At 31.8% G+C, this 12,695-nt stretch overlaps 1 protein-coding gene across 15 annotated transcripts in view; it reads left to right on the top strand.

The window, feature by feature from the left end:
• RIMS2 (regulating synaptic membrane exocytosis 2) overlaps positions 1-12,695 on the top strand; it is a 588,301-nt gene that overhangs the window by 348,827 nt on the left and 226,779 nt on the right. For all 15 annotated transcript variants that reach the window (XM_041769575.1, XM_041769574.1, XM_041769584.1 and 12 more), the window contains 3 exons: positions 3,525-3,593; positions 9,660-9,816; positions 11,302-11,418. In XM_041769575.1, the coding sequence (XP_041625509.1) occupies positions 3,525-3,593; positions 9,660-9,816; positions 11,302-11,418 (343 nt within the window). The remainder of the gene's footprint in view (positions 1-3,524; positions 3,594-9,659; positions 9,817-11,301; positions 11,419-12,695) is intronic.

Here is a 12,695-nt window from a genome sequence, read left to right as displayed (position 1 = left end):
CAGGATAAAAAGAAGGTACAAGATTCAAATAGAATATAATACATCAGAAAATAAATAAATGTGAAAAAATTATGAACATTGTAGCAAATACTGAAAACTTGAACAAAGCAAACAAATTCTTGTGAAAAATACAACTTAATAAACCTTGAATCAATAGGTCATTCTATGTCTACTGAAAATAGAAATTAGTAATTTAAAATATTCCCATTAAGGAAACACTGGATCATGATAGTTTTATAGATGAGCTCCATCAAAATTTCAAACAACTGATTTTTTTTAAAAATCCTACATAAATTTAACCAGAGAATAAAAAAGGACAGATTCTCAAGTTTGTATTGTGCCAGTATAACCTTGATCCTAAACCAAAAGGTTAGTGAAAAAAAGGAAATTTAAATCACTTGTAAATAAAAATGTAAAAATCCTTAATGAAGTATCACTAAATTTAAGAGACATTTCTCCACCTAATAAAAATGTAACATCAGCAGGTATCATTTTTAATGCCAAAATACTCAAAAAATTCTATTTAACGTCAGAATTTAAAAAGGAATGTAAATTTTCTCTGCTTCTTTCCAGCATTATGAATATAGTATAGGAAGACAAGAAAAAGAAAGAAGAAAGACCTTAGGATTAGAAAAATTGTCTGTGGAGAAAAATCCAAATTGAACCATATAAAATTTATTAGAAGTAAGAAAAGAAAGAGAGAGGCTTTAACAAGGTGGTTGGTTAACATCATTTTACAATAAAGTATTTCTGTATATGAGCAATTATATTAGTAATCAAAATTTTAACAGTATTTCTTATAGCAGTGGAGATGAGATACAAAGAAGAAATCCAACAAATGTGGAAAATTTAAATGAATGAAGTTAAAAATTTCACAGAAATTTAAATGGAGAGAATGCCTAGCTCATGGCTAGTAAAACAATATTAAAATACATTCCAGGGCTCCCTAAAATGATGTATTGATTCATTGCAGTTCATATAAAAATTCCATTAGGATGTTTTGTGCAATTTAATAACCTGAATTTAAGATTATATGGAAGAGCAAAGAGGAAAGATTCGAGATATGATGGATTTGCTTTTTGATATATAACAATATAATAACAAACAGTAAGTTTTTGGTTTATGGATAAAGGGGAAAAAATAGAGCACCAACTAGATCCTAGCAGATAGAATACATTTACTTATGACCGAGGTGACATCACAGATCATTGGGGAAAGACAGAAATATTAAATAATACCGATATATGTGTTATACATATGGAAAAAGCAAAGTTGCGTCCATATCTCATGCATAAATTCACTTCAAGACAGACAAAGATGTAAATGCTAAAAACAAAATCTTTTACATTTTAGAAAAAGAATACCTGTCAATTCATAAGCTTGGAACCATTTCTTAAACAAGACTGAAAACACTACATTTAAAAGAAGATTGATACATCCAATGACATTAAACTTAAGTACTTGAATTCATCAGAATGTTAAATGACAAGATCCAAGTAGAATCAACATAATTCCAATATATTTAACCTCTGTAGAATTATTAGCAAAATAGATCGACTTTCATCAGGAACGTAGTAAGATTTGAAGGAAGCAACACTTATAAATCACATATCCCCCCTATGCCCCAATTCTGTGCACAAACCCACACAAGACCACTCACAAAAGCTGATAAAATGAACTTCTTTTTTGCTGGTGTCATTCTTACTTTACACCAGAAGCAGATCTGATTCTTGACCAATACCAAAAATATGTAATCTTTATGCCCTAGACTACCTGGCATATTAAACTATCATTACCCTGTCTGTACTTGAGCATTTACATTTACAATGTGAAATCTTGTTACAAGATGAGTAGCAATTCTTATTATGACTCTCCTCAATAGCTTCATCTGTGGTATCTCTTTTTTTCCCAAATCCATTTAGAATGTATATACTAATTTTTTGAATCCTTTTGTGCCTAGTTTTTTTGGGAAACTGTGTGGTAATTGTAGTTTCCATATCAGTTGGGCCTGTAAAAGCCTATGAGTTGATTGCGTTTAAAATTTTATGATATAAGTATTTGGATGGAATGGGACCATTCCCCATTCACTGGGACCACATGATCAAGACAGATAAACATCTTTTATGTAACCATTAAGAGGAGGAAAACCAGAGTTCCTGACAACAGACTCTTCCTTTTTCCAAAAAAAAAAAAAAAAACAAGAAAAGAAAAAAATGTATGGAGTATTTCTAAGAGGACCTTGGAAATATTGAAGGGCATTCCCAGAATGTTTAATTTTTGCTGCTTTAGATAACTTATACAACGTGAGTTATATACCTTACAGTAAAACATTTATTTTCTGAAAACTGAATTTAGTCTATTTAATGAATAATGTATGGTGGAAGTGGACAGACAAAAGAAGTCATTTCTTGAAATAGCAACACTGTTTTCACTTACCATTAAGTATTTTCTGATTGTAAAGGACAAATACTGTAATAAGGGATTCTATTGTGTAAGAAGTGCCTGTTTTTTGAGACACATGCAGGAAAAAAGATATATGAAAAATAAGTTGTAACATCTTTATATATGTGATATATTTCATAATTAAATGTGAAGACGACCTGTTTAAACCATCAATTCAGTGCTATTTTTGCCATAGCACAATTAACATTTTAAAATTTTGTAATAGAGGTCTTGAATTATGTTAATCATTACTGCTCTGTTTTAGGCTATTTCCTAGAAAATATAACACAATTCACAATTTAGATGTATTAATAAGTTTGCGGATGATTCATTGCTCATTTCTTTTCAAAGCAATGGGCGAACAGCTAAATTAATACTAAAGGAAGATTGTTTAGGATGTCTTAAATTATGCTTTTTCTCCATGAGTGTGAAAAATGAAGAATTGGGTACATTAATTAGTTATGCATATTAGAAAAAGGCGCATTGAATGATCTTGAAATAGGGAGATCCCTGGGTGGCTCAGCGGTTCAGCACCTGCCTTTGGCCTGGGGCATGATCCTGGAATCCCAGCATCAAGTTCCATTTTAGGCTCCTGGCATGGGGCCTGCTTCTCCCTATGCCTGTGTCTCTGTTTCTGTCTCTCTATGTCTATCATGAATAATGAAATAAATTCTTAAAAAAAATGAATGCTCTTGAAATAACGTATTGTTTTGCTTTGAAATTTATATAGACTTAAATGCCTTTGTCTAAAAGCAACTAAAACTGAATTAGCTTTTTGTTCAGTAGAATTTGTCAATCATCATCGAATCATGTACATATATTATTTAATATTATTTCAAGCTTTAGGGCATTTAGGAAATTTATTTTATACATCTTAAGAACAATTTATTTTAAGAATAAAATCTTTACATTATGAAATATTTGTAAAAATAAATGTGAGCTCCTAATCAGTTTCCTTCTCTCCATATTTTTCATTCTCAAATATTTCATTCAAAATTCTTTCATTTGTTTTTCAGGTTGGTGAGGAGTTTATTTTTCTTAATAATCAGCAATTTTAATTATAGCTATTGTTTGCTTCATAGGGTCAAAAAGAATAAGTGATAGTGAAATCTCTGACTATGACTGTGATGATGGAATTGGGATAGTATCAGGTAAGAATTTCAGAATTTTATAGTAATAAGAAGGAAGTATTATTCATCATTATTCACCAACAAACAGATTAAATAATAAATAAAATGAGAAAGAAATAACTTGCCTCTTTATCCACCTCCTCCCAAAACAACCTTATGGCAATTTTACCTCTTGAATAATTACAGTTACTGGGACTCTTGTATCAGTTGTTAAACTGAACATCCTTACTTGAAAGGTGTCAGATAAGTGAATACTTACAAACTTTCTATTTTTAAAGTACTAAATAATAAGGATTTCATCATAAATTTGAAGTATTATTGTATAATTGAAACTTCTTTATACTACATAACAGTGTGAAAAAAAATAAAATCTTTTTGACATCACCAGCATACCCAAATATGTCAAATATTTTACTGTACTTTCTGAATTTTTTTTCATTGTTGTCATGTTGATTACGTATCAGGCAGAGCTTCATTTAAACTTCATTTAAGCTTCATTTAAACTTCAATTATAGTATTGTAGCTTAAAGTATTGCTGACAGGCACTAAGGAGGGCACTTGATGAGATGAGCACTGGGTGTTATACTGTATGTTGGCAAATTGAATTTAAATTAAAAAAAAGACATAAAACAAAAAAATTTTTAAATGTGTATGAAGTAAAAAATAAAATAAAATATAAAATTAAATTAAATTAAATTAAATTAATAAAATATTGCCTGCTTTTTGTTTGGAAATTTACCTGATAACTTAAAAAAAATGAGGATGATTTCAAATCCTCAAAATCTGTCACTATTAGAAAGTTGAAGCATCACCATATTCTGTTTTATATTCTTTTTATAAACATGAAAATATTATGATATTGTGGCTTTTGAAATGTCATCTTTTCATTGGCCTATAACTTTAGTAATGGTATACCAATTATATTTACAGAAGTGTTATGATAACTAAGGCTTAAACATGCTAATTCTGTTAAAAATATTTTTCTTATGTTTTTTTTTAATGTCCTTTTTGTTTTTAAGCACCATCATTAACAATAGTTTCAATAGGGACTAAATGCTTTAATCAGTAGTTTATCAGGTAATTTGTCAGATGAAACAAATAATCCTATATTCTCTGTGAAATTGTTTCAAAGGCATTTTGAATGTGAATTGCATATATTCATATACACAGTACCATCTTACCCACCCACCCCCCGCCCATGTTAACTGGCATTTTAAACAACTAGTGTTAAGTCTAGACACCAGCAAAAGTGTTAATACTTTCTTTCCCATATACAGAGATTCATTTCCAACTGCATATTATATATCTGTCAAATTCAAAGTATCTGTTACAACCATTCGAAACCCTTTTAACCTGAACTATCAGCCTTTTCTCAATAATAAACAGTCTCAGCTGCTTTATTTAATTTTTCCAAGTTTGCAAGGCAGATGTCTTGAAAATTAACTATGCCAGAGGTAATACTTCCCATGTGCTTACTTAGTTTATTCTAATTCAAGACAGAGGTAATTTTTTATATTTGCATTGCTAATATTATTCTTCGAAGTAAATAGAGACTCTGATTGATATTGAAATTTAGGGTTCTTAGGGAAGAAATTGTTGGCATGGATTTTGTGCCGCAGTGGTATACTGAGTAGGGAAATGAGAATGGTTGTAAACCAACTATTCTTTGAACCAGTTGACTCACCCCACAGTGCAAATAAATGGAATATATAAATAAAATATCAGTTTATAGCCACGTAGAATGCTAGTATCATTTTCTACTCTGACCTGAAACAGTATAAAAATACGTGTAAATAATAATATTTTCCATTGGGAAGGTAGAGTGATGTTTTAATAATTAGCTCTTAAATGTTGCATATAATATTCTGATTTTCTAATTACCTAACCCCAACACTCATTTTTATCACTTCTGAGTAGCTCTTTATATTATCAATAATGAATATTTTCTTAAAATTCTCTATTTTTTTTTTTTTAGTTTTTATGGAACTGAATTATTTGAATTTTCTTCTTTTCGGGACTCTTCCTACTTTTCTCAGTAGTCTCCCTCAAACTCCCGTAGTCATATCTCGTTTTTCTCTATACATTCCCTTACCTTGGATTTCAGTGATACTCTTTTTATAAATGCTTCTCAAGTCTTTCTCAACAGTCCTAATGTCTTTCCCAAGATTCTTTTCAACATGTGTGTAACTGTTTGTCTATGCAGCTGAAAATACTGTTATCTCCTCCTCTTCCAAACTGGTAAACCTTCTAAATTTCTCCACTCTTTGTAGTATATTTTTAGCTTCCTGGTAGGCTAACCAAATATTAAGAGTCATTTATTTCTTCCCTCTTTTTGCTCTTGTATCTGATCACAAATTGTTGGTGGTTCATAATAGAATGTCCCCAGACTCTATTGTTGGACTTTTTCACTATCTACACTCACTATTCTAGTGATCCCAACTATTTAAAGTCCCAAGCCTTTAACTGGCATCTTTATGCTAAAATTCCCACATGCCCAGTCAAAACCACTTACTCGTATTCTAAATTTTCATTTTCTACTGCCCACTTGACATCTGTGCTTGGAAATGTAGTAGATATCTTCAACTTAATATATTTAAAATCAAACTCCTGATCTTTCTCACCAAACTAAGTCATCTGATGCAACTCTTCTTTAATGTACTTGAATTGGAATTTTTAGATTTGTTCTAGTCCTTCTCTTCCTCGTATGTCCAACATCAAATCTTATTCAAAATCATCCTGATGCCTCTACCTTCAGAAGATGTACAGAATCTGACTACTTTCCATGTTTCCATTGCTGGCATCCTGGTTCATCTCTTACCTGACTTATTGCCTTTTTCCTTTCAGCCTATTGAAAGGCACCTGAAGTGATCCTGTTTAAAGAAGATAGATCATATTCAGTTTCTGCTCAGAATCCTCTAATGGCTTAAAAATCACTCAGATCAAATTCCAAAAATCTTTGCAAAGCAACTCAAGGCCCCACGTGATTTTCCTCCTTCCTCCAAGTGTCTCTGATCTCTTCCATTGTTCCACTCCTAGTACCCTATTTTCCCTGCTGTTTGTGAACACAGTAAACTTATTCCTATCTTGGGGTCTTTGCACTTGTCTTGCAACCCTCCTCTCTATGCACTTGGCAAAGCATCTAACTTCCTAATCAAGTTGTTATGGAATGTCAGCCTCTTAGTGAGTTCTATCTATGCCTGACCACCTTATATAAAATTGCAAAATGCTTCCATATTCTGACATTTTGATCTCCCTTTATTCTGTTCTGTTTTCCTCTTAGAACTTAAATCACCTTCAAACATATATATATTATTCAAACATATATAATTATTTATTGGGATTTTTATTGTTTCTGTCACTCAAATGGCATTTAAGCTACACAAGGGCAAAGCATTTTGTTTGTTTTGCTCACTGCAGCTCATAGAATAACATGCACATATAGTCATAAATACTTGTTGAATGAATGAATGTATTGATTTTTTCTGTGTAGTCTGTTGCCATTTCCAGTTGTCATACTCCAAAATTGTACCACTAACTATATGTGGCTATTTATATTTAAATTAATTTAAAATAAATACATTAAAGATTCAGTTCCTCATTGACACTAGCCAGATTTCAAGTGCTCAATGGTCATGTGTGTCTAGTGGCTACCGTATTTGACAGCACTGATGGAGAACATTTTTATCATTTTAGACAGTTCTGTTGGACAATATGTTCTACATTTCATAAGAGCAATTAATCTTGCTACAAACTTTCTAATCTTTAGTTCGAATTGTATACTGCTGTCAGCTTCATCTTCCTAAATTGTTACTTTGATCATGAAAGATGAATGTAGTCTTAGAGCAATGAGAGGTTTGGAATCCGATAGATTTTGCTTTAAATACCAGACCCTGTATTTGACACTTAATTTAAATTTCTTAGTAAATTTCTTAATGTGAATTTCAGTTTCCTGAAATATATAATGGGGATTATATTATCTTCTTTGCAGAGTTGGCTTATTCGCATCATTAATAGATTCGTGAAAAAACATTGTGCTCTGCAAAATCATGGAGTAAAAACAAAAACAATAGGTATCTGGGAAAACTGGATTAGATCAGACCATTCAAAACCCATGTAGCTTTGTAATCAAAACACTAAAAATAAATATCTAAGCACAGTTCTGAAAAGTCATGTTATGTTTTATTCAATAAAAATATTAAAAGTGGGGTTTTAAGATAAAATGAAGGTATCTAGGTGGAAGGAGTATGTTCTAGACGGAAAGGGGGATAAATCTGCAAAGCTATGGCATCAAGGGAAGTATTCACCACACCAGGAAGAACCCATGCAATAAATACTTATAAGATGGAATTCTTTTGACCAAAGTAAGCCAAAAGAAAGAACATGGGATGAATGAGCATGATATGTAGTTCTGAATTTCTCTGGCTTTCTTCATCTAGCTGTGTTAATGTACTTTGCTTCCAGCTGCTATTATTTGATAGATGTAGTGAACACTCTTGATGCCCCACCCATATCCCCCTTGGTCAGCTGGTTTACCCATCTCCAGTGAATGTTGGCTGCTAACACAGCTGCACCATTATCTGGAGAATTGGCCTGAGACACACAGAAAACAATCTCTCCTGCTTCCCACTGGCGATCTTCAGTCAGTGACTGGCTAACACTGGATGACAAAAGTCCAGGATCCTTGCCTCCAAGTCAGAGCAAGTCTGGTACAGTTCACATTCCAGAGCCTCCAGTGGGATCAAGCTGAGATCACATTCTTGCTTAGCTTCTTCCTGTGCCCTGTTCTGCTATTCTAATTCCTTTCTCTTGAGACGACCCCTTCCCATTCATTTGTGTACACTCAAATCTTTCTCTTGCTGCATTTCTTAGGAACCCAACTTCATATAATACTGCAAAGTGTGAGCATGTTGGGAAAAATCACATATGAACCAGTACTTTTTCTGAGTTATTTCTGAAATTAGTGTTGTAGCAGAACACTCTGTATAGTACCTAGCAGAGTTCTTGGCACATAGTAAAAGTCAATAGCAGCCACGATGAACATGGTGAAGATAATGGTGATGGGGATAATACCACTTCCTGCTCAAAAATGTTCAGGTTTTTCCATTACAAGCCTCATGATGTTTTAGATATATACAACTTGGGTCAAATTTACTTTTACTATTTATTTCCCTGCTGTTGCTCCACATTGGACAGCTGTTTTTCTACCAGCTTTGAGTTCCTTCTACTTTTCTCTCCATCTGTCAAATATCCATTGCTTTCTAAGTCATTTGAGCTTAGTACTTCTAATACACTTTTTTGAAGTGTGTCAGATCATTGGGTTGTTTCCCTCCTCCAAACTGTTGTGTTTTTTTTCTCAGCCATCTATTGTATCTCAGCCCTGACAAACACTGTAAGAAAAGCAGTCTATGTAGGTGCTTCAGATGGTATTCAGAATACTTTCTAATATTGTTTATCTCTTAAAGAAATAACCATAGACTTTTAGGAATTTTTATGAAGTTAATAATTTTGAATATTTACAATTGTTAAGAAGTAATTGAAGCTCTTCCAGTTCATTAGAGAGATGGAAATGTTTTTAGAATAAACTTGCCTCTTTTATTTTTTTTTTTAAGTTTTATTTATTTATTATTGTTACAGAGAGAGAGAGAGAGAGAGAGAGAGGCAGAGACACAGGCAGAGGGAGAAGCAGGCTCCATGCACCGGGAGCCTGACGTGGGATTCGATCCCGGGTCTCCAGGATCGCGCCCTGGGCCAAAGACAGGCGCTAAACCGCTGCGCCACCCAGGGATCCCAACTTGCCTCTTTTAGTAAAGATAATTAACTGTATATAAAAGTTTTAGTCTAAAAAAAAAAGTTTTAGTCTAACTAGCACAATGCCTGGACATAGTATTTATCTAAATATTTGTCATTCATTTTTAATTTAAGTGTTTACAAAATATTATTTTATTATGGTATTATGTTTTATACATTAGGCTTTACATTTAATATATTCAGAGCCTTTCAACTTCACTAACATTTTTTTCACTAAAATACAAAATGCAAAAGTACTTAATGGGTAGATAACTGTACTCTTAATCTTTGCCCCTTTAGATTATCGGCACAATGGTCGAGATCTTCAAAGCTCAACATTATCAGTGCCAGAACAAGTAATGTCATCAAACCATTGTTCACCATCAGGGTCTCCTCACCGAGTAGATGTTATAGGAAGGACTAGATCATGGTCACCCAGTGTCCCTCCTCCACAAAGGTAAGATACCATACACATTTTATTTGTAGGATATATGTAGGTATTAAAAGCCTATGTATCACAAAGAATCATGAATAATTTCTAAAGATAATAAAGTCTTGTGGAAGAAAGTTACGTAAGGGAAAATAAATATGTTATTCAACAACCTAAATATTGAGAGTAATATGAAGTATGGGCTACTTTATAACTCTGGTTGATGTGTATATTCTTTTATGTGAGAGTTCAAAATCATAAAGAAGACCCAGCTTTCAGTATATCAATACTGAGTATATACAGTTAGAACCAACTAACTATACCCTTGAATGATAAAGGTATTAACAATTTAAGAAATGGGAGAAAATAAACATTTGATGGGGTTTTAAAGTTAAGAGCAATCATGCAAAGAATAAAAAAGAAAGCACAGATGGAGGGAAGAGTGGCTTAGAAAATCTACAGCTCCAGGTCTTATGCCTAGTAGAAAATTAATCAATCCTGTTAAGTACAGAAAGGCATTCAGGAGTTAGATCCATGGAAATAATATATTTGCTAATAAGAAATGTGTATAGGATTCATTTTATATTTTTGCAGGTTTAAGAAAATTTGAACTCTTAAAATGATAGTCTTATAATGCCTATTTTGAATGAATAATTGATTTAGTTTTAGATTTAGACTTTTTCCTTATGATTAAATTTTATACATAATTTTTTATAAATGACTAAAGGTTTCTGAAAAATAATTACTTAAATGTGGTAGACCTGTCAATAGAATAACTTTTGTAATCTGAAATTTTAAAAGACCTAGATTCTGTATTTTAACTTTAATAAATAAATTGAGCTGTTTCTTATTTTAAGAAAAAAAAAAAAAAAAGGTGCTCGACTTTTACCAGGGAAAGAATATTTGACCACACCTAGAAAAACACAGGCAAAGTTTTAGAATAAATTCAGCTGTACCTAATAGAAAGCCCATAGTAGTAGAAACTATATAAGAGGCTTATTCTATCATGAAAAAGAAGTGTGTCTATTGAAAATCCAGGCCACGCATGGTAACTTAAAAAAAATCATCATTGATCATTTATAAAGACTTCAATTTAGACTTTAAAAAACAAATCCTAATCATTTTCTTAAAACAAGATACACCAGTATTATCTATAAGCAGCATGCTGAACTCATTTTCTTCACATAAATTTATTCCTCCTCCATTATTGGATATAAGAATCACTCCTAGAAATTTGGGAATCATCTATTAATAATTTTGATAACCCTTATCTTTATCCCCATTGATACTCTGTTTATGTTTATCCCTGTTATAGCAGTAATCTCCTAACTTCACTGTCAACCTCCAGTAAAAATGTATCCCCTTAGCCCAAGGTGCAATTAGTTAAAAGAAAAAAACTTGGACTTGACATTACAATGATTTTTGTCTTTCATTTTATTAATAAACCTCATTTCTTAGTGTAGTATATGTTTATGGCCTATTAAGATATTTAATGGATTTTGCTAATTTCAGTCGGAATGTGGAACAGGGTCTTCGAGGGACGCGCTCTACTGCTGGACATTATAATACAATTAGCCGAATGGATAGACATCGTGTGATGGATGACCATTATTCTCCAGATAGAGACAGGTAAATAGGATTAAATACTATTAGATCTTATTACAATTGCTGCCTTCAGGAAGAAGGTATTACGGAAAAATTTTTCATTCAAAACTTGGATATGTATGTTATCTTAGCTTCAAAAATAATTTCCTTTACAATACCTACATTCATTCTTATGACCACCATGTAAAAAAATAAAACAAACAGGAACAATCTTTTCTTTGGTTTAAAAAAAATTATCTTAGCTCTTGCAGTTTTGATCCTTTGTTAAATCAAACAAGTTAGGCTAGTAAGTTTGCACATGAGGTTATAAGGATAATTTTAATGAAAATAAGACATTTTATTATTTTTGTGTTATCATAGCCAATCATTACATATAAACATAATTAATGAGACAATAGATTTAAAGTCTTTCACATTTATCAGGGAAATCAGTGTGCCTTTTTATGCATAAAAGTATTGAGACAAGTCTGATTTGTTTAGATACAGACACACACACACAAAAGAGACACAAAAACTTGATTCATGAAGAGGTTTTTCCTCATGGCTTTCAGTAATAAATCTTTTAAGCATCTTAAAGAATCATGCTTATTGATTGCTGTATTTGGAGGAATTCTTCAAATTTGCTCCATTAAATACAACATTCTTGGAAGTAACATATGTTCCAATGCATTAATCACATTTATTACTACTGATTTGTTTTTAAGTTAAACAAACTGATTAACCCTTGAATTCATGGTTTGATTCTATATAAAATGAAAAATGCTATGATATTTCCACCACACTGTCAAATAGGTTTGAGATAAGGATTGGCAAAGAAAGCTTAATTTACTATTCAGAGAATATAATGATAAAATAGCAAGGGAACTCAGAAGTCTCTTTGTATGCATCCTAAACCAATTTTGATAAAAGCATCTTAAATCAACTGATTAGAGAAGTTCCCAATATTTATCATTGTCAATATTCATGAATTTAATTGTTTTTGTCTAAATCTAGGGTTATCCTCAATTCAGGCTTATAATTTCATTATGTTAAGTACACTTTTCCATAAGAAAAGATAGGGAACATCTATACTAATCTTCAATAGTGTCAAACAAGTATTGGCTTTTGTGTCTGAGATCTAAGAAATAGGAAATTACTAAATTAATGTTTTTATTAATTGTTAAATGAAAGTTAATGTGGTATTTTATTTCTTTTTAATTTGCTTGACATTTTCATAGTGATCTGTGTCCTTAGGGGTAATTGTAGGTGTGTTACCTTTAGAAATTAATTCACATCAACTATGGTATTAGTGAAAGAAAGAT

This window comes from Vulpes lagopus, chromosome 9 (genome assembly GCF_018345385.1).
Source record: "Vulpes lagopus strain Blue_001 chromosome 9, ASM1834538v1, whole genome shotgun sequence".
Taxonomy (NCBI): domain Eukaryota; kingdom Metazoa; phylum Chordata; class Mammalia; order Carnivora; family Canidae; genus Vulpes; species Vulpes lagopus.
The sequence above is the reverse complement of the archived record's forward strand: the minus strand, read 5'-3'. Positions and strand labels throughout refer to the sequence as shown.